The following is a 24,501-nucleotide window of genomic DNA, read 5'->3' as shown; positions in this document are numbered from 1 at the left end:
GGGTGTCTATATATTCTGGCCTGAACATTTCTTTGACTAACATAATGGTTAGGAACAAATACCACATGTAAAAGCAGCAAAATTATGCTCCCTACCGCTCTGTGAGGGGGCTCGGTGATGTCCTGTCTATACCCACAGGCCGTTCAGCAGCCATGAAGTGGTTTTAGGAGAATCAAGAATTCACACAGGAAGCAAAGTAAATTAGAATATGAGAAGGGATTTATCTTTTAGTCTCCCGCAGTTTCCTGATGGTACGGCTTTATAATAAATCCGACTGCCTTCCGGCTCTTTGGTTTTATAGGGAAACAACACACAAAGGAAGGGAAAAGAAGACTTCACACTCCAATCGCCTGTTGCAAAGCTGTTTCTTTTCCCTCTCAGGCATCTACATCTAAAAACTGAGTAAGAGCAACTCCCTTGTTTTGACTACTTGAAATAACAACTTTCAAGAGGAAAAACTGGCTGCTTAGAAATGCTTCAAGTTGGGCCATAGGTGACAAGCACTGTGAGAGAACTTCTGGGACTCTTTGATTAGGATGGGAAAGCAAAGAAGGAAGCTTAAAAATCTTCCTTTATTCCTCCACAAATTACCAGTGTGAGCTTCCATCTTACAAAAAAGTATTTACTTTTTTTTTTCCTTTTTTTGGGGTGGGGGAAGAAAAACTCTGACATTTGTGGTGTGGGTTTTTTGGTTCCTTTTTCTCCCCCTATACGTTACAAAACTTCAGTGTTTTAAAGTACCTCATACGCTTCTGAAATGAGTCTTGAATTCAAGAACAGCAGTTGAATGCAGCCTCAGTCCTTGGCCCTGTGGCATTTAGACACCCATCACTATCTCCTGAAAGGAGGGATACAGTATCTCTTTGATCAAGCTGGACGCCTGAAGGGCTCCTGAGTTTCCAAGGCAAAGGACATCAGACAACCACATGAGCACTGCTGTACCAGATTCTCTCACCACTCTACCTCAGGAGATTCAGGAGAAATTCAATTCAGCAGCAAAGGTAACAGAAGCTGCTTAATGTTTTGAGAACTCACATGTTTTTTAAGGCTCAGAAAAGGCTTTTTCAATCAGCAAAGAAAACGTGGAGAAGAGCGCACAGGCCTGGGTTCTGGAATCACCACCAAGACAGGGGATCAGGACAGGAGCAGCCACCACAAGATTACTTCAGCACTAAATAGAGTTCTTCAAAGCTGACAGATTTCAAAACTCGGTGCATTTTAACAACAAACTGTTTCACCTCTTTTTTGAAACATCAAGTACGGCTCAGGAAAAGTGATTTCATGATCACCGTTCATATTTAAATTTACACAAGTTGGAATAGGAGCCGTATAGAGGCACTAAAGAATCAAGACTTGGTTGTAGGCAGTTAAATATTTCACAGAAGCACAGAATGACCTGGGTCACCTCAAGGATCATGAAGTTCCATCCCCCCTGCCTGGCAGGGCCACCAAACTTCCACAAGTATTCTTCCACACATAACTTCCACATATTTGCATGTAGCTATCCTAATAATTAGTAAAGGTTACCATTACCTTCTACTAGCTTTGAAGGTAAAATCCCAGCAATATGGCACACCTAACTCTTTATTTTCCTACTCTGAAAATCTAGTGCACTCACACCATACTGCCTGAATGCCTCTTGACTTCAACGAGTTATTCTAAGTATTCCAACTCTGGACTCAGATTTCAAGGTTAAGCCTTGTGAAATACTCTGAATTTCTCAGGGACAATGCTATATAGACATTGTCATACTCTTCTACTTGAAGGTACTTGAAGAAATCCATCTCCTGCACTTCTTGAAAAGCAATTTTTTTCCAGGTGTACAAGAACAAATTTCCCATTGCAGACAACAGCAGCATTAGAATCATAGAATTGCTCATAGAATTGGAAAAGACCTTCAAGATCATAAGAGTCCAACCATGACCTAGCCATGCTACTCTAACAGCCCTCCACTAAATCATGTCCCTGAGCACCACATCGAAATGTTTTTCAAACACATCCAGGGATGGTGACTCAACCACCTCTCCCTGGGGAGCCTATTCCAGTGCTTAACAACCCTTTCTGTAAAGAAGTTTTTCCTGGTATCCAACCTAAACTTACCCTGGCACAACTTGAGGCCATCTCCCCTTGTCCTGTCACCTGTCGCAAGTGAGAAGAGACCAGCCCCACTCTCACTGTAAGCACCTTTCAGGTACTGGAAGAGAGCGGTAAGGTCTCCCCTCAGCCTCCTTTTCCTCAGACTCAACAACCCCAGTTCCCTCAGTATCTCCTCATAGGACATATTCTCCAAGCCCTTCACAAGCCTCGTTGCTTAGGAAATGCAAAAGCAAAGTGTCCATAATCACTGCCGCTAACATGTTGTACAGACTTACTCTGAGTTTACTCTATTTCCCTACTACTATTGGCATATATTGGTTGTACAGCAGCATATGACCAACAAACGTAAACAGCAGGAACATTTCTTGGTTGAGCTGAAGTAATGCTCGTTCCACTGAACAGCTGGATGACCACGAAAAACACATACTAGTTTTTTCTTTTCCTGTGGCAGAGTTTTTATTTGGAGGGAAATTATAACTTTTGCATTTACATGGCACAAATTATATACAGTACACTTTCCATGATAAGAATTATGATGCTTCACAGAAAGGTATCAAATTTGAGATAAATAATGCGTAAGCTAAAATATACAAACCAGGGGTGGAGGTGAAACTATTGGCCATTTTTATTATCTATAGAAGAATTTCAAGGAATAACGTTAATTCAAGGTTCAAAAAATTTTAACAAACTTCTAGTAAAGTTAATTGAAATATTTATAATTCCATTCAGTTGTTGCACAGTATTTCCAATATACAATCAAGAAGATGCACAGAACACAACACAATATGAAAAAACCTACTGCACCCACAAATTAAAGGTTTCACTGCCTTTTGGATGCTGCACTACCTTATTTATATAAACATTTACAACACTTCAGTAAACACAAAGGTTCTAAATGTAGTGCAGCATTATGGGGGGCCGCTTTCAGCTCTTGAAATAAATGTTAAATGCCCATATACTGTGCCATTTATTCTAAGCTGATGGTTTAAGCCGTCACCCTTAATTCCTACCATGTGTAGCAAACGCTCTTTCCCAGATTACCATTCTTCTGACTACACACTCTATACTCTGAGCCTTACCCCATCCTTGGCTTCATTGTCATTTTGGCATTTTGCCTCAGTGCTTGTAACAGCTATCCCTTACGTCATTTCTGCTTTAATGCCCTGTTAAGTAGTCCTGTGTAGAATCTGAAGCAAAAGAATCTGCATCTTCATTATCAGAATCATCACTACTGTCATCAGCAGCTGGCTCCCCTGTCAGCGCTATCCGGGCATAATCATCAGTGTCTATAGACTTGCAGAAATGAATGGCGTATTTCAGTTTTTCCTCTAGCACTTGCTTACAAGAATACCTGGGTAGCTTCAGGAGAAAAAAGCAAGTGTATGACTCAGGAAGGAAATGGTCCGGAGGATTGTATTTATCCAATACCTGTCAAAAACAAAGAACACAATATTTTCTTATCTGCTGTCCAAACCACAAATAAATACTGACGTGATACTGGTGAATTTTTCTTAAAAGAAACAGTGAAAGCACCAAATTCATCTTCCCTCCACTAAGCACATAACAACATACGCAGAAACCTTCTTGATGATAAACATGTGATTGGAAACAATCTAAGATAGATTCTGTAGTTCTGAAAATACCAAAACATGAATCGAACACAGTGGGTTTTGAATTTAGCTGAAACGGGTGCTGAGCTGAATGAAGTACTGAACAAAAGCAGAAAAAACCACCTGATGACAGGTAGTGGAAAATAATTAACATCTAAAGAAGGAAACAGCTGGGAATCAAAAAGAGTAGCCAGTTGCCCAAATTAAAACAAGAAAATAAATAGAAAGAAACATGAATGTTTTACATCTTCATTGATCTGTCGAATCTACAATAAAGTTTCACATCAGTAATAAAATCGGCCTGTTCTCCTGCTCTATCACCGCTCTGGTTTTGGCTGGTACAGAGTTAATTTTCTTCACAGTGACCAGCACAGTGCTGTGTTCCGGATTCACGATGCAAACAGTGTTGGTAATACACCGATGTTTTAGTTCTTGCTGAGCAGTGCTTACATGGAGTCAAAGTCTTTTTCTACTTCTCCTGCTGCCCTGCCAGCACAGAGGCTGTGGGTGCACAAGGCGGGAGGGAGCACAAGCAGGACAGCTGATCTCAAATTGACCAAAGGAATATTCCAGACAACAGGACATTATGGTCAGCAAAAAAAGCTCAGGGGTAAAGTTTGCTGGGGCTGCCATTGCTTAGGGGCTGGCTGGGTATCGGTCAGATGGTGGTGAGAAGTTCTACTTTTCTTCAGTTTCCTCCCTTCCTCACCTTCATCACCCAGCAATTTATTAAACAGGAGCTGTCAAAATTTGTTTGCCGCTCTGATTCTCTCCCCACCACTCCACCAGCAGGGCTGGAGCAAGCAAATGGCTGCGTGGTGCTCAGCTGCCTACCAGGGTTAGATCACATCAATCATCCTATTTCTCTCCCACAGCTAGCTATACAAAATAAAATCCCTTACCTGAATAACAAAGTCCCTCCCTCTAAAATCTGCAATAGTCCTGGGCAGCCTTGTTCTGCCCCATACAAAACGTAGAAAGAGAGAGCGCTCTGTATTGGAGAATGACTCCATCACTTCCCAGAACCACTGTATCAATGAAGCGGTTGGTTCGATGCCTTTATAAGTTGCTACAGACTTCAGAAGATGAAGCGGTATATCTGGGCTTCCACATACCTGCAAAATAAAATACAGTGAGAAGCTGCAAAAGTCTGACCAAATCATTTGCAGGTGATTTGTTTCCCTCCCATTCTCTTGAAATTTAATCAGCTTTTACACTGACAAAACACACATTCAGATATTTCAAGTGCTGCGCAGAGACTGCTATTACAGTGATACTAAACAGACATCTGCCCCTTAGGGGACAATAATGAAGCTTCTTTCATCTTCCTGAATCACACAAAGCATTAAACAATTGACCTGGGAGGAATATAGGTCTTGTTATCTTTCACCAAATTGCACTAAGAACTCGGTAGGCTCTAGGGTTGAATTTTCTTGGTTGGCTGATGAGTATTTTTTGGGGGGAAGATGGGGTACTTCTGGGGTAGATGTCATTTTTCTTTTTATCTCCACAAGTCATTCATCACATCACTGTTCAGCTATATAGAAAATAACCTGAACACTAAGAGAACAATTAAACTTTTTCTAGTATTTCCTTGAGCAAAGTATTTGCAATTACAAGTGAGCGTTGTAAACAGCATTGCATGTGGGGTTTGTTATTCAAATTGGGATTAATAAGACATAAGTGAAGAACACAACTCAGTTTTGACAGAGGTAGCAAAACAGAAATTGATACCATAGTTTCCAGTTCATATCCTGTAAAGAGTGAAAGCAGAGGAACCGGAACAACACGGGCCATCCCCTCACGAACTGCTGCCACTTGTTCATCAAATTCATGAAGTCTGCAGAGACATATATCCAGAATTTATGTGAATGCCATTTCTAGTAATTATTTGAGCTAATAACTATTGTAATATTTAGGAACCGTTAGGCTTTCTCCTTAAGTCTCCAGCTATGTTCCAAGGAACACTTATCACACAAGATGCCTGACCTGTACCAGTTTATCAAATAATCCATACTGCACAGCACATATCCCACCGTATATATCTCACTTTATGGCACTTTATTGCCAGTATTATTTATGTACTGTGCCTGGCAAGAATAGACCAATACTCCATATTGAAACATCATGCTCTTGGGAAAAGATCTGTGCCCTCAAACAATCCTAATACTAGACAGGCATTATGGTAAAAGAAAAATGGGTCTCACGCAAAACATGATGTCTGAGGAATGGATATGCCATCTTTTCAGACAGTGATAGATGTTGCCACACAAGATTTGTATTTTACCTTTTTTTTTTTCCCCTGTCAAGTTAATTTTTAAGACACTGAGCTCTGCAAAGCAGAGTTTCACATCACTGCCACGTCCAGCCTTCAAGGCTTGTCATCACCAAAATAAACAAAGATCTCAAGACATTTTTTTTACTCGCACATTCACATTTTCACATGGATTCTGTTCAGATGCCAGATTTACTCTCAAGAGATTCACATAATTAAAAACTTTGGTATTTACATGTTTTTTCCCCAAAGATTTCTAACTGCTGGCATCCTCTGAGAATAGACGGAATTTTGAATAGAACAGAAGCATTTCTTCAGGATCCATTTGATATTTTATATAGACCTATAACTTATCCATCACAAATGATCCTCATGCCTACTGTCAAAAACAGCTTTAGGTATTGGCTCATAACCACTTATATATTATAGCAAAAATGAATAAATAAAACAGGAAAGCAAGGACTATAATTCACAGAGTCGCTGGCAGATACTGCACTGCGAATTAAGAAGCACATGGTGATGAAACAGTCTTGCACAAGTGTCCTCTAAAACAGATGACTGTGGTGAAGAGAATAAAACAACTATGAATCAGGTTTTTTTGCCAAAATTATCTTATCTTCATAGTTTAATAGGCACGATAGCTACTAGGCTCACTGTTTCCCATAACAAGATGCCTAAAGTTCAATGTACTGGTCTAGATAGATATTTGGGTATCTGAGTAACCAAAGGCCCATTTTCACAAACACCGAATAACTACTTCTCACAGAGTTTAGTGCAAAGATCAGTTTTTGGTGTCTATGGATAAATTTAGTTGTCTGCATATCCACGTCAGGCTTACCCGGGCATCCAGGGTATAAACGTTTTGTTTTGCATATTGCACCTTACATAAGAACAGGAAAAACATTCAGCTGGGACCACTCTTGGCTAGATTATCTTAGTGGTCTTTTCAAACTTTAATGATTCAATGACTCAATTGATGGTATTTTAAAAAAGAAAGACAAAAAAGCCCCTGTGAGAGCAGTAGTACTCAAAGTGCTGTTCACAAAGAGCTAAAGGATCAAAATACAAAAGAGAATGCACGCAAGGTAATGCTTCAAGCCTACTACTTTTAAATGAAAATGCTTTTTCATTTAACAATTTGAATGACTTATTAAACAAACCTGTAGTTTATTGCCAGCCTCACATATTCAGCTCTGTTATCCAGTGTAATATGAGTGTACTTGGAACTCAGCTGAATATCTTGACCGCTTGCATTAGGCACAGTGAATGGAAGGCTCATAGCTTCGAACTCTTCTGATGTAGCTTCATTGTCTCGAATGTACATAAGCCCAGGAATAAAATCTTTATCAACCTTTTGAAAAAATATGCCTGAGTTAAAGTCAGCTTATTAGCACCTTACAACATTGCATCCCTCCTACAAAAAGTGTGACATTGTGCACCAGCCAACAAAAGCACTGTGACAAATGTCTGACCGTAACTCATTTAAGTGAATTCTGAAAGCAAAATGGCTCGGTATATTACATGAAATTTCATTATGCTGAAATGTTGAAAGATGCACGTGTTATGGATTTCAAACCATTCAGGAAAGATTTGCCAAAAAACTGTACTATATAAGAAAATGGATTTAAAGCTTAAAAACGCGATCAACTCTGCAAAATCCAATGGTTGTTTTGGTACAAAAGAAATCTCCTTACTGACATGAAAAGACCCAGTACTTTCACAGTAAGCACATTTCCAGATGACAGTAGCTGAAAATGAACTCACCTTTGTAACAAAGATCTAACTCTTCAGTAAGCAGAAAGTTTGTGATTTCTCAGTACGTTGACTCCAACTATTTTCTGCAGTAGTTTGAACTCATTTTCAGACACTAACAGCTATGGAAACATTTACTGGCAAGAAAGAGTTTGACTACAAACATTTATCTAGTCAAACCTACAAGTGGATCCAAGAATGCTCTCAAATTCAAAGAGGTTATTTAACTACTTCTGAAAGACTTAAGTTTACAGCTTTAACAGAGAGTACAAGTGATCCTTACATATTGGCTCAGAAATGTGAAAGGTCAGGCAAAACACTACAAATATGCACAGCAGGGAAGCCAATCACTAGAGAACTGTTTATGTTAGAGTCTGTGTGTCTTCTGCAAGTTTTAGCCTATGAAGAAACAGCACACTTACCTCACTGAGATCAGCAATTGTTAGGTTCATTCCTGCAAGCTGTTTCCACACCGGTTCAGCGAGGTTGAGGCTCAGAGGGCTGCCAGTCCGGATAGCAATACCCAGAAGTACACCTGTAAGTTTAAATAAGGGTGGGGAAGTTTGTATTTGTTTGTTTTTTTAATAGATTCCTAATATTCTAAACACGTAATGCAAGTAGAATGTCACAGTGTTGCTAATTACCCAAGAAACGGAACATGTTCATATGCAAGAGAGACTTGGCAGCAGGATTTAATAGGAAACAATCTCTGTTTGCTCCAGATTCATCTCTTCCATTCGGTGTCACGATTAACAGAGGGGTCAGCCCATTCTGAAGCTCCTCGCACATTTCTGCTATTGATTCACTGTAACCTCCACCGCAATCATCCACAGATTCACCTTGGAGAAGAAAAGAGGCTCAAAATTATATATTCTTTCAAAAATATGTTTACAAACGAAGTCTTGAAATGAACTGGATTTCCTTCCACGTGGATAACTGTGTAATCAAAAGTTTACTAAAAGCTACATCTGTTCTTCTGAAAACACCTGAAGTTTTCCTTTGTATTTGGACTTCTACAGTTCCTTGGAAACATTATTATTTCAGAAGATTATCAACAACATACCAGAGTTTCAAGAATATTCTTTTGATAGAGCTTAATGACCACTTTCGTTTTAAACACTTGTCACAATAAAACAAAAGAGATGACAAAGAGAGTCAAACCAATGTGACTCCTGTGTGTCGTTTTAAAGTAGATGTATTCTATGTATTTTACATACAGTAGATACAGTGCGGCCTCAATTTACATTGTATTTCATCAAAAAATTCAAAGAGACGAGCAAATTGTGAAAAGAATGATGGAAGTAGGAACAGCCAGTCTGAATTATTTTTGGATTCTGACAACTGGAAAATAGGTTTCAGTTTTGGAAATACCCTCCATAAGTAAAAGAGTTGCCTTCGGAATTTGAGGACAAATACAACCCCTTTTCCACTTATCTTAACGGTTGTTGGAAAAATTTTTGTTGTTTTTGTTGATTTTTAGATTATTTTAAAAGGCTTTATTATTGCTAACATTTTAAGCATATTCCTCTGCCTACGTGCTGTTTTACTGTATCCCTTCCTTTCCTCAGATCCTACAAAAATAAAGAGAAGTAGCCAGAAAAGATAGGTACAAAATCGATGAGGCAAAGATGGTATGAAACAATTCTCTTACCAACAAACTTGACTTTCCAAACACGATGAGGAAGCAGAAGGCTATCAGGGCTGAAAGAGCTCATTTTAGCACACATCTGTCCAAAAACTGACTTTGTACCATCCGGCCCAGCCAGTCCACCTTTACTCCTTGAACGTTTTACCTGTCAATTAAACGCGTGATAATAGTCACAACAAGAACGCATATCAGCCAACATCCCTGTCCAGATCAGAGATGAGATTAATATTTATAACATTAATGTGTTTAGTGAAACATTTGTAAAGGTCTACCCTGTATTTTGTGTACACGTATATTACAAAGTAAGAACCAAGCTTCAAATTACAGCAATGCAGTATTTTTCATTACTATTTCATATCTAATCAACCCTGGATATAGATGTTGCAGATTCTTATTACTACCTTCACCCTTTAAAAGAAGGCAAAAGAAGTTAATATTTGTAGCTATTAGGAGGCCAGAACTATTAAAGAATGGCTGAGGCTAGAAGGGACATCTGGAGGCCACCTGCCCCAGCCCCTGCTCCACCAGAGCCACCCAGACCAGTGTCCAGTGCCATGGCCAGGCAGCTCTTGGAGATTTTCAAGGAGGAAACCCAACAGCCTCTGGGCAGCTTGTGCCACTGCTTCATCACCTGCACTGTGCGGAGTGCTTGTGGTCTTCAGAGGAAACCTCCTGTGCTCCAGTCTGCGCCTATCACCTCCTGTCCTGGGCACTAAGAGCTTACTTAGCTCCACACTCTTTCCAGCCTCCATTCATGTGTATTATACTCATTGATAAGATATTTTGAGCCTTTTTTTTTTCCAGATCTCAGTCCTTTCATCTAAGAGAGATTGTCCAGTCCCTTCATCATCTTTCTGGCCTCCCTGTTGGGCTCTCTCCAGCACATCTTGTACTGGGGAACCCAGAACTGGACACAGTGTTGCAAGAGTGGTCTCACCAATGCTGAGTGGAAGTATCATCTTCCTCAACCTGGTGGCAATGACTTGCCTAACAGAACCAAGTTTACCCTTAGTCTGCCTTGCAGCAAGGTCACGCTGCTGGCTGACATCCAGCTTGATGTTCATTAAGACCCCCAAAGTCCTTCCCACCAAGCAGCTTCCAGGTTGGGCAGCCTCTAGCCTAGGTCTGTCTGTGGGCCTTGTCCCTCCTCATGTTCAGGACTTCACACTTCTCTTAGTTGAACCTCATGAGAATCCTATCAGCCCACTTCCCCAGTGCACTGAGGTCCCTAGGACCTCTCTGGTGTATCAGTCACTCCTTCCATAACTATCCTTAGCAAGTTTTGTTGCTGACATACACTCCAGATTATAATGAATATGTCAGAAAGGGATTGGACCCAGTACTGATCCCCATGATATTCCTCTACATACTTGCCTCCAACTGGACACTGTGCCACTAACACCTGACCCTCTTAGCCTGACAGTTCAGTCAACTCAATCAGGTTGTTCCCAACAGGTAAAAATAGAGTATACCTAAACATCAATCAGAAAAAGATACTGATTCCAGGGAAAGCTGTGCGCCAACTTCCACTGGGTCTTATTTCTGTGACATAGCTGTTTAATGCTGATCACTACAGTTATCACTCTTAACAGAAGAAACTGGCACAAACATGAAAAGCACAGTATCTGGTTACCTAGGTGTCCCCATACCACATCCTGCATTGACTGAATGACTGTTCATTCATTCATTAAGAGGTTGATTAGATCTTAGTAATTTTACGCTTAGAGCTGAAAACATGTGAAACAACAAGGGCATGTTCATTGTAGCTAGACAGAATGATTCTTAGCAGCTCTACTCATAACTCTGTGGGCTTTCTTCCCTAGATAAGGAATCCTATGTTCCCCTCAACCACCGGTACCTTATTCATTTTTAATTTCAAATGGCTCATTGTTCATCTGTCTCCACTCAGCATTTTATCTGTTCATCTTGGAAGCAAATGGAAAGGCAGAGGGACGCCAGTAACGAAGTTTGTTAGGAAAAAGAGTTGTCTTCCTTTATTGTTGAAGAAAGAAATAACGATTTGGTAAATTGATATTTTTTGTTGGACTTTTCATTTGTTTGGTTTTTGTTTTTCTGGATTGTGATATTCTTCTCTGAATGAACTTGTTTTAATTTAGTGGATCTCTAAGGAATTTGAATGCCTAAGAAATGTGACGTTGAGAAGCTGAGAGCCTTCTCTTGAAAAGATTAGGTATGAGTAGGTGGCCTGTGAATGCAGTAGTTGATTCACTGTTATTTCAAATCTCAAACTGAAAATACAACTCAAGCAAGAATAAAATGGCAAACAATCATATTTGCTATTCCTATTGTACATTTTACTTAGCACTTGTTCGCTAGCAACACAGGGTTTGCATTTAAATCTGATCACGTAGATGTTGGAATAGTTACGACTTGACTTTAACAATATAGCGTAAGAATGTCACAAGGGATTATTGACACTTCTGCTAGCATTGTGATATTTTGCTGTGCCAACAAAGACAGATAACCTCATAAATTTTAATATGGACATTAGCAAAGAGCAGAACTCGTCACTAAAAAATGGCAAAATTCAAACAGATTTGTTCAGGCCACATTTCACCACTGGTGCTTTATCTTTTCATTGTAGGGGTCTAGAATATGAAGCTTGCCTCCCGTTTCCAAATTATATCCTTTAGAGATGTAGTAAGCAAACTGTGGAATCCATTTTACCAAATAGGATAAACAGTTTCAGATATAATCCTTACTTAGTATGTCTCACTAAACACAGATTATGCAACACAAAAAAAATTCAAACAGCAGTTCTAGCATTCTTGCTGTTGAGGTAACTTTTTAGCACAAAACGCATTGACTAGAGCCCCAAAAGAACTTCCATAAAGCAGTCTGCCATCAGAAAATGCTAGCCTGTAGAAACCCCCCTTTTCCTGGATCACAGAGAAAATGCAGTAGCTCATTAGCAGCATACAGCCATGCGCAGAGGAATCGAGTTCAAAAATGTACCTCAGTAAATAATCAGTTATTGTGAGTACAATCACTGCAACAAGGAGGAAGAAGCACCCAAATACATCTGTTATCTGGCTACTGCATTTTGAAATAATGAAGATCGAACTTTAAGTTCTTTCTCCAGATCTGACCTTCTATTTGGCCTAAACATCCTCAGAGAACCTAGAGAAATACTGGCCATCCTGAGGGACCATCTCCAGGTTCAGCTTGGGTAAGACGTATTATGTCAAGCCACACACTTATGGAATTATAAAACGTTTATGAAAAGATGACAGTTTGTTAGTTGGAATCAGCTAAGAAAGAGAATAAGTTTCTGTTAACATAGAAGACATCTATGTAGAAAAGAAACGCAGTTCATGGATATGTCACAAAATCAATTTCCAAAGGCAAAAAAGAAGTATCAGCATGATAATTCCGAGAGTACAGACATCATCTGTACCTTGAGGTTTCAGTTAATTTTGCTCAAACTGAAACGGCACCGAAAAAATAACACTATCAAAAGATTAAGAGCACTGAAAGACCACTCCACAAAAACAGACACACAAAAAGCTTAGCTTGTTCAATGCAGGAAAAAGGTTGACGTGTTCTTTAAAAGCACATTTGGAACATGGAGGTGTAGTGTAACACTTGCAAAAGAACAAAACATTTGTTCATTCATATCTTGTATAATTTAACATATCCAGAAGTGCAATATACCTCCCAGCAGAAGACACTGAACCAGGAGATCTTTTGCTGTGCTAAGAGTACTCATTCTCCTTAATAACTACAATATTTGCCTTTTTAAAGGAGGAAAGCTCACAAAATACAAGGCATGCTCCAAGAGTAGTGCATTCTATTACGCTAGCCCATGGATAAGGCAGATGTTGGTGGCATTGCAGTGGAGATTGAACCTTCTCACCAATATTCTGTTACATTTTGCTGCCGTGCAACACATGGCAGCAAAGGAGCATGTGATGTTCCAAAAGAAGTCTGACACAAAAATGTATATGAAGCAAAGGTGTGTTACTGAACTCCTCCACGTGTCATAAATGGCACTCACTGACATTCACTGATGCTTGCTGAACATTTATGGAGATCAGACAGTGGATGTGAGCATAGTGAGGCAATGGGTGCTGCATTTCAGCAGTAGCATGAGAGATGAGAAAGATAAGTCATGTCCCAGAAGGCCACGCACAACTGTCACCTCCACTGGTGCAGATTTTTACAAGTGCAGCATGCAGGCTCTTGTCCATCACTGACAATAATGCATAGATAGCTTATGGTGGTGACTGCTGAAAACCATGTTTTGTGCTGAGAATTTTCTCTATCAAACAGTGTTATTGTGCTTTTTGTAGCTGTTGCAGTTTCCACAGAAATAAGCAGGCACTGCTTTTGGAGCAACCTATCTATTTTAAAGAACAAGTCAGTATCTGCACAACAACTTTAAATTAAAATCTCATTCGCTTATTTTACACAAAGGAAGAAGAAGTAGAGAACTGACAGCACCACATAATTTACAAACTGTAAGAAGTGTCTTTTGACAGCAAAGGAATTTTCAAGTCTATCTGCAGTTGAACCCCCAACTACAATTGAGATGAAAACTCTGTAGCTGTTTGAGACTCCATTAAAGCAGCTTTGAATCATTAAACGATCAAATACTTTCATTCAAATAGATCCTTCATTCAATAGTTTCATTCTCTGCAAAAGCTAACTCAAGAGATTATAACCCACATTTTGTACTGTATAAGCAGGGCAGATTATGAGCATGGTCTTTTTTAGTCTTGGCTAAATCTTGGAAAGACTTGTGTTACAGAAATATCTCCTTTCTTACAGAAGCTATGAAAATTGAAGTCTCGATGCTCCCAGTTTTTTTTCTAAATTTAAAGACAGACTGAATTAATGGAACAGAAATGGAACAGAAGCCCATTCTTAATTATTAACACAACAGTAGAAGGACACTAGGACACAAGCCCAAAACCCGATCACTAGTTTTCAGGTTAAGCCTAAACATTTGCACTGCTTATTTTGCATTCCATCCCCCAAGAAAAAAATAATAAAAAGACAAATAGTGAGAAGATTATTGGCATTGCCTCTAGCTTCCCAAATTATGTATTAAAGCAACGCATTTTAATCACATAATGTTAGCAGAAGTTTTAAGAGCCTGTGGAAAATGGCAAATGAGCAGAAAGTATCATCCAGCCAAAAAAGAAGGTACTTCAGCTCACTTAGAAACAACTCAATATTCAAAGTTTTTGCATCTTCTCTATTCTAACAAACGTTTTAGTATTCTACATTACAGAAATATCTATGGACAAAAAAAACAACAACAAAAAGCCCTATCTGGCCTGAGGCACAACATCACATTTTCTAATGTCAATGACAAGAAAAAAAAGCCCTTTGTATCAAACAGTTCTGCAATCGATATGATCACATGCACTGACGAGGACAAGAGTTTATCAGCCTGATTCTTAATCATACTGAAGCGCTTTCTTCCTGCTCCCCCCATAAACCTTCATGTCCTCTGTTCTGAAAGCAACAGTGGAATAATTCATGTGACCGTCTTAGAAGGTAAGAAAGGCATCAGAATTGCTGCTCTCTTAAATCATCCAGTGAATTTTGAAAAAGCAATTCTTTGTCAAGCAGGACATTCTTTGCTCATTATAGCCCAAATCATACACTTATTATTTCAAGTGTTCTCCCATACATCTACAGTCTGGATGAAAACGTACTGAGAAGAAAATAAGCTACACTGTTTGATCCTCCAACAATAACCCAACTGCTCGGTACTCAGACACCAAACAGCTGAAACATGAAGGTACCTTACAAACAATAAGCACTGGTGGCTAAATGTAAGTACTAAAATCAAATCTTCGACTTACGATACCTGTATTCTATTGAGTTCAACAACTGGCCCATGCTGACGATCTCTCACCATAGTTGCTTGCACGACCTTTCGGAAAGCTGCCTCCTAATAAAAGAAAATAGAAAAAAAATTAAGTGGTAAGACTGCAATCAAACAAGAACACTGCATATACTTGACAGATAAATATATTCTTAGTTCAATTAAGGAAAAAACAAAAAAAGATTCTGCAACAGAACAGAGTAACTGATGTTGCAGTACCGTTCTTAAGCAGTTTTCTTCCAAATACATCACAGAACACTGGAAAAGGCATAAAGCCTTTGGGTCTTTATTTAGAAGATATGGAAACAAGCATCAAACACTCCTGAAATGCTCAAAAATAAACAAGAGCAACATAATAAAAAATTGGGAGATGTTACTTAAGGAGCGTGCTGTTTGAGCTACTACAGTTCACACCTGAAACACCTGGAATACTAAAAACTAAATAAGAAAATCTGTCCTGGATCACACAAAATAGTGGCCTGAAAAGTTTTATTGTATCCAGATACAGTTTTTACTCAGTTATAACTCGGCAACCAATATGCTACTGAGTGTAAATTAACTGATGCTGCACTAATATGAATGTAATTAAAAGCTGGAAAGAACAATCAAAAAGTCAAAGGGGAAGCCAGCCTGCCAAGGAAGGACAGAAATAAACAACAAAAACTCACAACTTTTGGTGCAAATTTAATTATCTGTGTTTCTCTAAACACAAAATATTTGAGTCCAATTTTACATTATCAGTTTCAAGAAAGCTGAAAGCTTTAAAAACATTTAAAGTTTGTTTGGTTTTTGTTTTTTAATATCCCCCATCAAAATGAGGTCAAGATGCCTCTCATAGCTGAAGCAAGGAGGCCTCATCCACAGGCTTCCTCCAGTTAGGTAGCCTGTGGCAGATCCCAACCACTAGATGTCCTTTATTGGTCCAGACAGTGATTTTAACCCACAAGCTCTCAAACTGGCCACAGCTGTTTCTCAGAGGCTCAGAGCTCCTCAGAACCAGTCTGCTTATTAACATGGAGGTCAATTCACCTCTGCTCTTGCCCTACCTATCTATCCCATCTACAAAGCCTGTAGCACTTAGTTGCAGTGTTCTAGTTGTGCTGTATATCCTACCATGTTTCTACGACAGCAAATACAACATCTACAATTTCTGGTGTCCCTGATGATTGCTTTTGACATAAAATATGCCTGATATCACATTTTATCTTATATCTGAAATCTTTCTACAACTGTTCTGCACACTGTAAAATAATGACATTGAATATTCCTCCTACACACAAAATCCTTAAAATTACCTAAAGACTCCCATTAATAGCATACAGTAGAACCACAGAAAAAAAGAAGAAGCAGAGAAAACCTAATAAACAGAACACATTCACAAAGAAACATATGAGCATAACCAGAATGCATACATTTTGACATACAACCTGCAACACAAATTAGGATAAAAGTTCAGTTTTCTTTAGAAACCGTTTAAGCAGAACATTCAGACAGGGTAGTTACAAATGACTCCTTTAAAGATCTATTCAGATAAATACCTTTCCCTGCGATATCAGTATTCCCCGTAGTGTATCAAACCCAACTGATGGTCCTTGGCCAGTTTCATCAAGTCTTCCATCAAGATCAAACATTGGAATACAAGGACAAAAGAGTTCTGAAATGTGATGCAGCAGTAGAAGCCTGTTCCTTAATGAAATGATGGGTATTTCCTGTAGATGATTGTACTCCATGGGAACCTATAATAAGGTAATTATATCCAAAAATTTAGGATTATTCTATTCTTTATTTTATTTAACAGTATTCTTGTCATTCTGAATTTTAGTATTCTCTTTATCCATAAATAGCCACATTCTACATCCTGCCATCGCTCCACATAGGCATTATGAACCATTACTGCAGCTGAAAAATTGAATGTTCAAAGAACATTCTCAATGCAAAGCAAGTAATGATGAATTCAAGTGGAAGAGGTGGAATATAGAATTAAAAATCCTTCCAGTTTACTTTTCAGTATTGGAATAACACTGGCTCAAAGTCAAATCAAAGCACACTAAACTGATGCAGAGATTTAGAAAGGAAATATATCTCCTGAAAGATCAGCAGCAAACATTAATACATTCAAAAACTGAATGCAGTAAGCCAAAAATATTACCTGTGTAGGAAGCTTGCCAGCATTAGCAGGTTTACTCGTTGACCAAGCTAAAGTATGTGCTGAGCCACAGGCAACTCTGTTGATCTTTTTACCCTGGAGTGCTGCAACCAAACGTGGTCTTTGGATGGCATTAGTAGTTCCATCTCCAAGCTGTCCTTCATCATTATCTCCCCAGGTGTACACCTCCCCTGAACCAAGAAAAAAATAAAAATTACCTCTGAAGATAGAAATTGGTTTGTTTTTAAGAAGCATTTAGAAATAATTTAACCAATTGAGACCACGGATTGTAATTAAGATTTCTCAAACTGACAGCTGTCCTGAAATCCAGTATCTGCTGCAGGTAATAGTAAGTGATACATTTACGTATGTACAGCAGCTAGTATTAAATGCATCAATTTCCTCACAGTTTATATAATGAAGTTCTATCGCAAAACAGTAGGAAATGGTGCAGAAGAATAACAACAGATACATCAGAAACAGTCTGTACTTCAGTTTCATAGCAAAATAAATAAATAAATTAATTAAAAGCTGATGCTAAAAAAAAGAATTAGACTTTGCATAGGAGAAGAGAGTCTGTAGTAGCTTATGTTATGGACATTAAAATGCGTGCTTAGTGCTGTCAGTTTGGAAAATACTTTTTAAGAAAGAGACTTTGATTCAGGAGCATTCATTTTGTGCAGCTATATCCTATTTCACTAGCATCTGCAAAACACTCAGTTATTCTGCAGACCTGTTATTTAAATTTGGAAATATTCAGTATCTTAGTCTACTTCATTAGAAGCAAATGCTTCATTTAATAAGTTAAATCACCACAGGCAGTTCAGATGACCCTGTAAGAAAAGCTAAATCAATTCAATCTACTCCTTCATCAGCTTGTAAATACTTTTTGAGCTCCATTTTTTCCTTCGACCATCAGCATTTATGAAACTTAACTCTTAATTTTTATTAATTCAGAACCTTCAGTTGTTTATAAGTGATCACTGTAAACCACTGACATACCTTGCGCTCAAGAAATATGCAACTTCTACAAACACAAAATACGTAGATGCACATAAAGTATCAGCATTTTTAGTAAGGACAGCCTACCAATATGCAACTTAAAGTTTCCTTTTTCTATTCCCTCTCCAAATTCAGTACTAAGTAATGTATTTGATTTTTATACCATCTTCAGTGCAGCAAACACAGTGTAGAGACCCAGTAGCAATTGCAATGACTTTCTTTCCTTGCAGTCCCTGCACTTGTCGTGGTCTTCTAACATGGTCATCAGATCCATGGCCCAGGCGATGATAATCTCCTTTACCCCTAAACAGAGAAGACAGAACATCTCAAAACCGAGTTTTAATATTAGAAAGAATGGAAACATGGAATGTGTCATGTATTTGGCCTGTAGAAATATTTATAAATAGTCCAGTAAAAATATTTGATATTTAGCAGAACCAATACAGCCCTGACACCAAATTCAAAATGAATAATCCCTAGCTCATATACATTGATATGATTCTGCTGTTAGAATAAAAATACTTCACACATGGTTCCAGCTTGCTTTTCATAGGTCCTTTCACCATATTTACATGTGTTGGGGTTTTTCGTTTGTTTGTTTCTCTTAAAGGATAAGACTCAAGGATTAGGCTTCTATCAGTTGCAAAAGCAGTACCAAACCTCAGAGACTGTAACTTCGTATGGTTTGAGGATATCACACGGAGGTAGTGTTTGGAAGGTATTTTGTTTTGCCTTTCTAAACACTTCAATCTCGTAGTTGCTTAAACTACACAATTTGGAATTGCACAAGAAGATTAAAACAATGAACTAGCTATACAAATTTTTAAATAAGAAAGATTTTGCTGGTATATGAAAATGTTATTTATGCTGTCATCTTCCAGACTGCCTGACACTTTGAGATTACATTTTTAGCGACCTCCTTTGAACTTCTGCATTTGGCAGTGGTCGATGTCTTGAACAACAAGTCTGTATTTACATCTCCACGACAAAACACTTTAGATCTTCACGCAAATAGCACTATAGTAAGCTCCTCAAACTGCTTGATTTTATTACTAATCAAAACAGAGAAAGTCAAAAGAGTTTACCATATGGGAGAAAAATCAAAGCAGTGAAGGTAGGATAACAGTAATACTTGTAGCAAAGAAGGTTGCATCTAATGCTGTCCAAATAGCTAATATAAAATACTTACCAGGTATATACTGCTCCAGATTTGGTAAGAGCCACAGAAAATTGTGACCCACATTCTACTTTAACCACTCCAAGGCCTGTGAGAGAATCAATCTAGGAAAAAAATAGCAAATAAAATAAGAATCAATTATGGAGACTATAGTTTAATCAACCATCCGGTGCTTAGGCATATCTTAAGTACAATAAATTGTCTAAGTGTTCCAGTACCTATACACAAGCTTATGAATTAAAATGTAGATCATTTGATAGAATTCCACTCCTTCCATCTTCCTGCTATTTACTACTTAAATGCTAAAAAGAAGCTCAGATTTGGAAAACCATTGAAGATCTTAACTAATATTTTGCCTGTAGCAATATCTCCTTAGTAGAAATAGTAAGGCTCTGTCTCCAGTTACTACCCTTCTATCATCAATCCTATGGATTGATTATCAACACACTATATCAAACTGTGTTACATCATGCAATAAGAAAAAAAATACCCCTACTTGGAACAAGCCAGCAGACTCTGACCTTTAAGAAAGGGAATGGGGCAACTCTGGATTAAATATATAAAATCCATGGTATACACAATGACACTCACGTAGTTACATGTTATTCTCAAATACAAACGGTGCTCATCTCTATAACAACTCCTGTTATCCAAATTAGTTGGCTGCATGGATTTTGTTTGAAATATGGAGATTCCTTGGAAGATACTTAACCTTTCCAAAGGAAATCAAATTAAAGTAACAAGTACTTCTGGAACTGGAAATGCTCTCCAAAAAACAAAATCGTAAGACCAACTTTTATTCAGCACAAAGATTGAAGACCAGTCACTGTATCCTACAAAGTTCACTATTAACATCAAAAGGATCCTGATGTCCCAAGGTGGGGTGGAAGTTTGCACATATTAGTGTATGTCTTCAGTAATTCCTATTAACCTTATGGTTTAAAAAGCAATCAATAACATGTATTCAAATACCTTCATTGGCACTTTACAGCCATCACTGCCTCCTCTCCCTAGTTTTCCATAATCTCCATCGCCCCAGGACCAGACTGTATCATCATCCGTCAGGCACAATGTCTGCGCATCTCCACTGCCACAGGCTATGTCAATCACACGATAGCCCTGGAGAGCTTCCACCTGTAAAGCAATCACCAGTTTTTGTTTACAATAACGACTCAGTCACTCAGTTTCATAAAAGAAGTCAAACCCAACTTGAAAAGAAGCATCACTGGAACTAAAAGTTCCACAACAGGATCTTGCAAATGAATTCAAGTCAAAAGGCTTTGCTCTTTTCAAGCCAATAAAATAGCTACATATTTCACATACTGGATTGTTCTTTTTACTTGGTGAACAATTTTTTTTAATTATTTTTTAAATCTAAAAAAGCCAGGGAAAATGACTCACACAAAACATGTAGGGTTACTAAGGGCTATGTTCTGTTTACGTGTTCAGGTTCTTTGGTTCACTCTTACGTACAGTAAGCACCGAATGCACTGCTTACTTTCAAATAGCCTCTTACTATTTTACAATTCCACTGTTTTTTGAAATAAATCAACATCTTGACTTTTGAAATGCTGCCATCTAGTGATGATATATGGAATTGAGATTCACAAAGCAAAAGAATTCTGACACACACAAACCGTACCCTCTTAATCCGCATCCTTCTTCACATAAGGGATTTGAGGTAGCCCAATCCACCATCCAAACCAGCGTGGAATTTCACACACTTCAAACTAATCTACGGATTTGTTATTTTCATTCTAATCAAGAAAATGGCCTGTTGTTGTACAACAAAGTCAGGTAGACCTTGCTTTTGGGGGAAGGGGAATGCAAACATCTGATTATCTTCAGTGCAAAGCACTTCTGTGAAGGGGTGCAGGAAAGTTAATTCCTCTTCAAGATACCTTCCACCCCTTACCTAAACAGGAAGCGACAATAGCGTGTAATCCATTTACAACTGGTACAGGCCATGTCCTTTACATTCAGGGTGTTGTTGTTTGGGTTTTAGAGGTGTTGTTTTGTTTGGCAAGGAGGGTTAAGTCCTTACTTATATTCCTTATAAGCTGCTTAGTGATCTCTAGCAAAGTTCTGCAGCTCAACTTTTACTTCATTCTTAAAAACGCTTCTGTTCTATAAAGGAATGGTTCGTTTCCTCCTTTAATTTTTCACAGTGCAGAAATACTAAAAGTCACAGACCAGAAATGAAGAACTGGAATAAAAGACCACACAGAATTCCAGAAGTTTCTTACCAATTTAGGCTTCAGCTGGTCTTCGCTATCTCCATGCCCAAGGCGCCCGTACCTTCCCTTCCCCCACGTAAAAAGATCTCCTGCGGCTGTAATACATGCGCTGTGTGCTCCACCAGCAGCAATGTCAACCACTTCTATACCTCTCAGAGATTCAATTACACGAGGACGATCGCAAGGGCTAAAATGAAAATACTTTTTGACACACCTTTTGGAACAGACCACGCACATAAACCAGCGTATGAAGAGCAGTATAAAATGAGTACAAGGACATCTACGTCACTATGTACTTCTGTTCCAGATTAACATCCTCGAGATTTTCATTTAATTATTCATTCAGAAAAAGGTCTATAGAAGCTGAAAGTATTTTACTACTTGTTCTACTGAAGTATAACAGGTTATATGAATCTACAGAAACATTTCCATTAAAACTTAGTCAGAGTTAAACATTTACCCTGGCAATCAGTCCAATTTAATATACATGATCAAAATTTCTAGCATAACATGTACTGATTTCTTCCATGGACTTTAGCATTCCTTTTTCTTTTTGTATCTGAATATCGTTGTCTATAACTACAAAACTTCTTTAACAAAGGTAACTGCAAGCGAACATCAGAAGCAGAATAGCAGTTTTGCTTCCTCCCTGAAGTGTCACATACACACAGTATAGATTCCAAAGGAAATCCACTTGACTTCAGCATCCACAGACAAGCTAGAAATAATATCTAGTTACAGAAATCCAAGTAATTTTATCTGACAACCATGTTGTGGTTCTGCAATTTAAAGCCATACATTTCCACATCACTACTTAACACTGATTTCTACATATAGACTGTATTCACTTAACATTAATCCATTAATAGTTTTAAAAAATAACAAAGCATTACCTTCGGTTTCCATGGCCAAGTTTACCATCTTCTGCTTCACCCCAAGAATAAACTTCTCCCTCAGAAGACAATGCCAAACAGTGCTTCCCTCCTGAGTTCACTGCGACTTTCTTTATAAACACATGCTGAATGGATTCCAGTAAAGTCGGAGTAGAAACTGACTCTGTTCCTCCAATTCCAAGCCTACCACCTGCTCCATATCCAGTGGCATACAGCTTTAGAATAAAAAATAAACTTTAATTTTGTTTATGTCTTGAAGAGCATTCACAATGGCTCTAGAGAAGAGTTCTTAATGAATGTATACTAGAACAGAATTAACACAAAGGCCACCAGAAAAGTTTCAAGTATTTAATGCTGCAGTTCACTGAAGTCCTCTGTTGTGATGGCAGAGTTGGTACAGTTAATTTCTTTATAATATATACACGTAAATGGTGAAAAACACGCAACAGGATGAAAGTTTTACAAGGACATTTTGTTGTATGCGTACCTTTCCATCAGCAGTGACTGCAAACAGTGTCTGTTCACCACCGATTAATTGCACTGGTCTAAGAGTAGCAAGAGCTTCACATGGAGTTGGGACTTTGACTTTTGCCCCTTCGATTCCACCAAGTTGTCCTCTGTGATTATGACCCCAACCATAAATGGTTCCACTGCCTCCAGCTGAAAGCGTCCAATCATCAGGTCGTCTGTGTACAATTCAAAATAAAGGAATCATAAATTAGCTTAAATAAAGTTACAAAATGTTCACTTGTACAATGTCAAAGCATCACAAGACAAAACAAATGACAGTTGAAAGAAGTAACCTATTCATCCACTGGACAAGCTGCTCATCCTGTTCTCTCTTAAAGACATCATGGCATTCATGAAGAACATCCATACTTTCATTATCTGCCATTAATTCTCGAATTTTCTTTGCCACCTGTAAAATATTTTGCATTAAACAATGTTATTCCAACTATACCACATTCTGATCACAGTTGGCAGAAAATACTTTAAATCGTAGCTTTTTAAACGCAACACTTTTGTACTTTCCAAGAACTATTTGAAGTATTCTAGCAATACCTCATCAAGGAAAAGGCGAGGTAATGGTGTCCTTTTATCAAGAGCCACAGCAACCCTGGATGCCATACAGTATCTTCTGAACCAGGCCCATTTGTGTGTCTCGGCACAGCAAGGGAGAGTGTCCAGCTCCAGATCACAAGCAAGAGCCACAAGAACCTGCAGACAAAACAGATTTCAGAGCTGCAACGAAAGTGTGTAATAAAAAGTAGCATGCATCTGATCTAGTAGAACAGCTCATAGACCAGTAGGGCATCAAGAATCTCAGATAATGTAAAGTTTGGGTTAAGAGCTATCCACCTTCATTACCCTCACTGATGGGACAGCATCAAGTGTATGCAAGCTGATCGCACACAGCTAATACTCTATATTGGAATATAGATTAATAATAATAATAGTGGAATTTTCACAGTTCACCTGTGACAAACGCTCCTAGATTAATTGCATTTTCTGTATCAAAAACACCATGCTTAACATTTCACCTTCTATTTCTAAACTTAGTATCCTTCTCCTAATTAAAATCATTTAATTCAGTGTGTTATTGGCAAAGACAGTATACAGTGTATTATTTCTGCCCTGAAAAACCTTTTACATATTTTAAGAACTTCTTTAAGACAGATAAATCCTTTTACATGTACTACAGAGGAAGCTTTTTAAGCCTTTTTATTTTTGTTGCTCTTCTCTAGGCTTGCTAAGTATATTTCTCTGTACTTTGAAGTACATGGCCCAAAATAGAAGAGCTTTC

General features: G+C 38.3%; 1 protein-coding gene across 7 annotated transcripts in view; it reads right to left on the bottom strand.

The window, feature by feature from the left end:
• Positions 1 to 2,538: 2,538 nt before the first annotated feature.
• HERC2 (HECT and RLD domain containing E3 ubiquitin protein ligase 2) overlaps positions 2,539 to 24,501 on the bottom strand; it is a 101,350-nt gene continuing 79,387 nt past the window's right edge. For all 7 annotated transcript variants that reach the window (XM_072334393.1, XM_072334449.1, XM_072334421.1 and 4 more), the window contains 18 exons: positions 23,760 to 23,915; positions 23,501 to 23,616; positions 23,185 to 23,383; positions 22,698 to 22,912; positions 21,814 to 21,991; positions 20,540 to 20,701; positions 19,580 to 19,671; positions 18,554 to 18,693; positions 17,392 to 17,579; positions 16,781 to 16,978; positions 15,225 to 15,308; positions 9,386 to 9,527; positions 8,379 to 8,573; positions 8,157 to 8,269; positions 7,143 to 7,333; positions 5,442 to 5,547; positions 4,610 to 4,822; positions 2,539 to 3,525 (listed from right to left, as the gene is read on the bottom strand). In XM_072334393.1, coding sequence (XP_072190494.1) covers positions 3,253 to 3,525; positions 4,610 to 4,822; positions 5,442 to 5,547; positions 7,143 to 7,333; positions 8,157 to 8,269; positions 8,379 to 8,573; positions 9,386 to 9,527; positions 15,225 to 15,308; positions 16,781 to 16,978; positions 17,392 to 17,579; positions 18,554 to 18,693; positions 19,580 to 19,671; positions 20,540 to 20,701; positions 21,814 to 21,991; positions 22,698 to 22,912; positions 23,185 to 23,383; positions 23,501 to 23,616; positions 23,760 to 23,915 — 2,961 coding nt within the window. In that variant the 3' untranslated portion in view covers positions 2,539 to 3,252. The remainder of the gene's footprint in view (positions 3,526 to 4,609; positions 4,823 to 5,441; positions 5,548 to 7,142; positions 7,334 to 8,156; positions 8,270 to 8,378; positions 8,574 to 9,385; positions 9,528 to 15,224; positions 15,309 to 16,780; positions 16,979 to 17,391; positions 17,580 to 18,553; positions 18,694 to 19,579; positions 19,672 to 20,539; positions 20,702 to 21,813; positions 21,992 to 22,697; positions 22,913 to 23,184; positions 23,384 to 23,500; positions 23,617 to 23,759; positions 23,916 to 24,501) is intronic.

Source organism: Excalfactoria chinensis, chromosome 1 (genome assembly GCF_039878825.1).
Source record: "Excalfactoria chinensis isolate bCotChi1 chromosome 1, bCotChi1.hap2, whole genome shotgun sequence".
Classification (NCBI taxonomy): domain Eukaryota; kingdom Metazoa; phylum Chordata; class Aves; order Galliformes; family Phasianidae; genus Excalfactoria; species Excalfactoria chinensis.
This window is presented reverse-complemented; position numbering and strand designations above follow the sequence as displayed.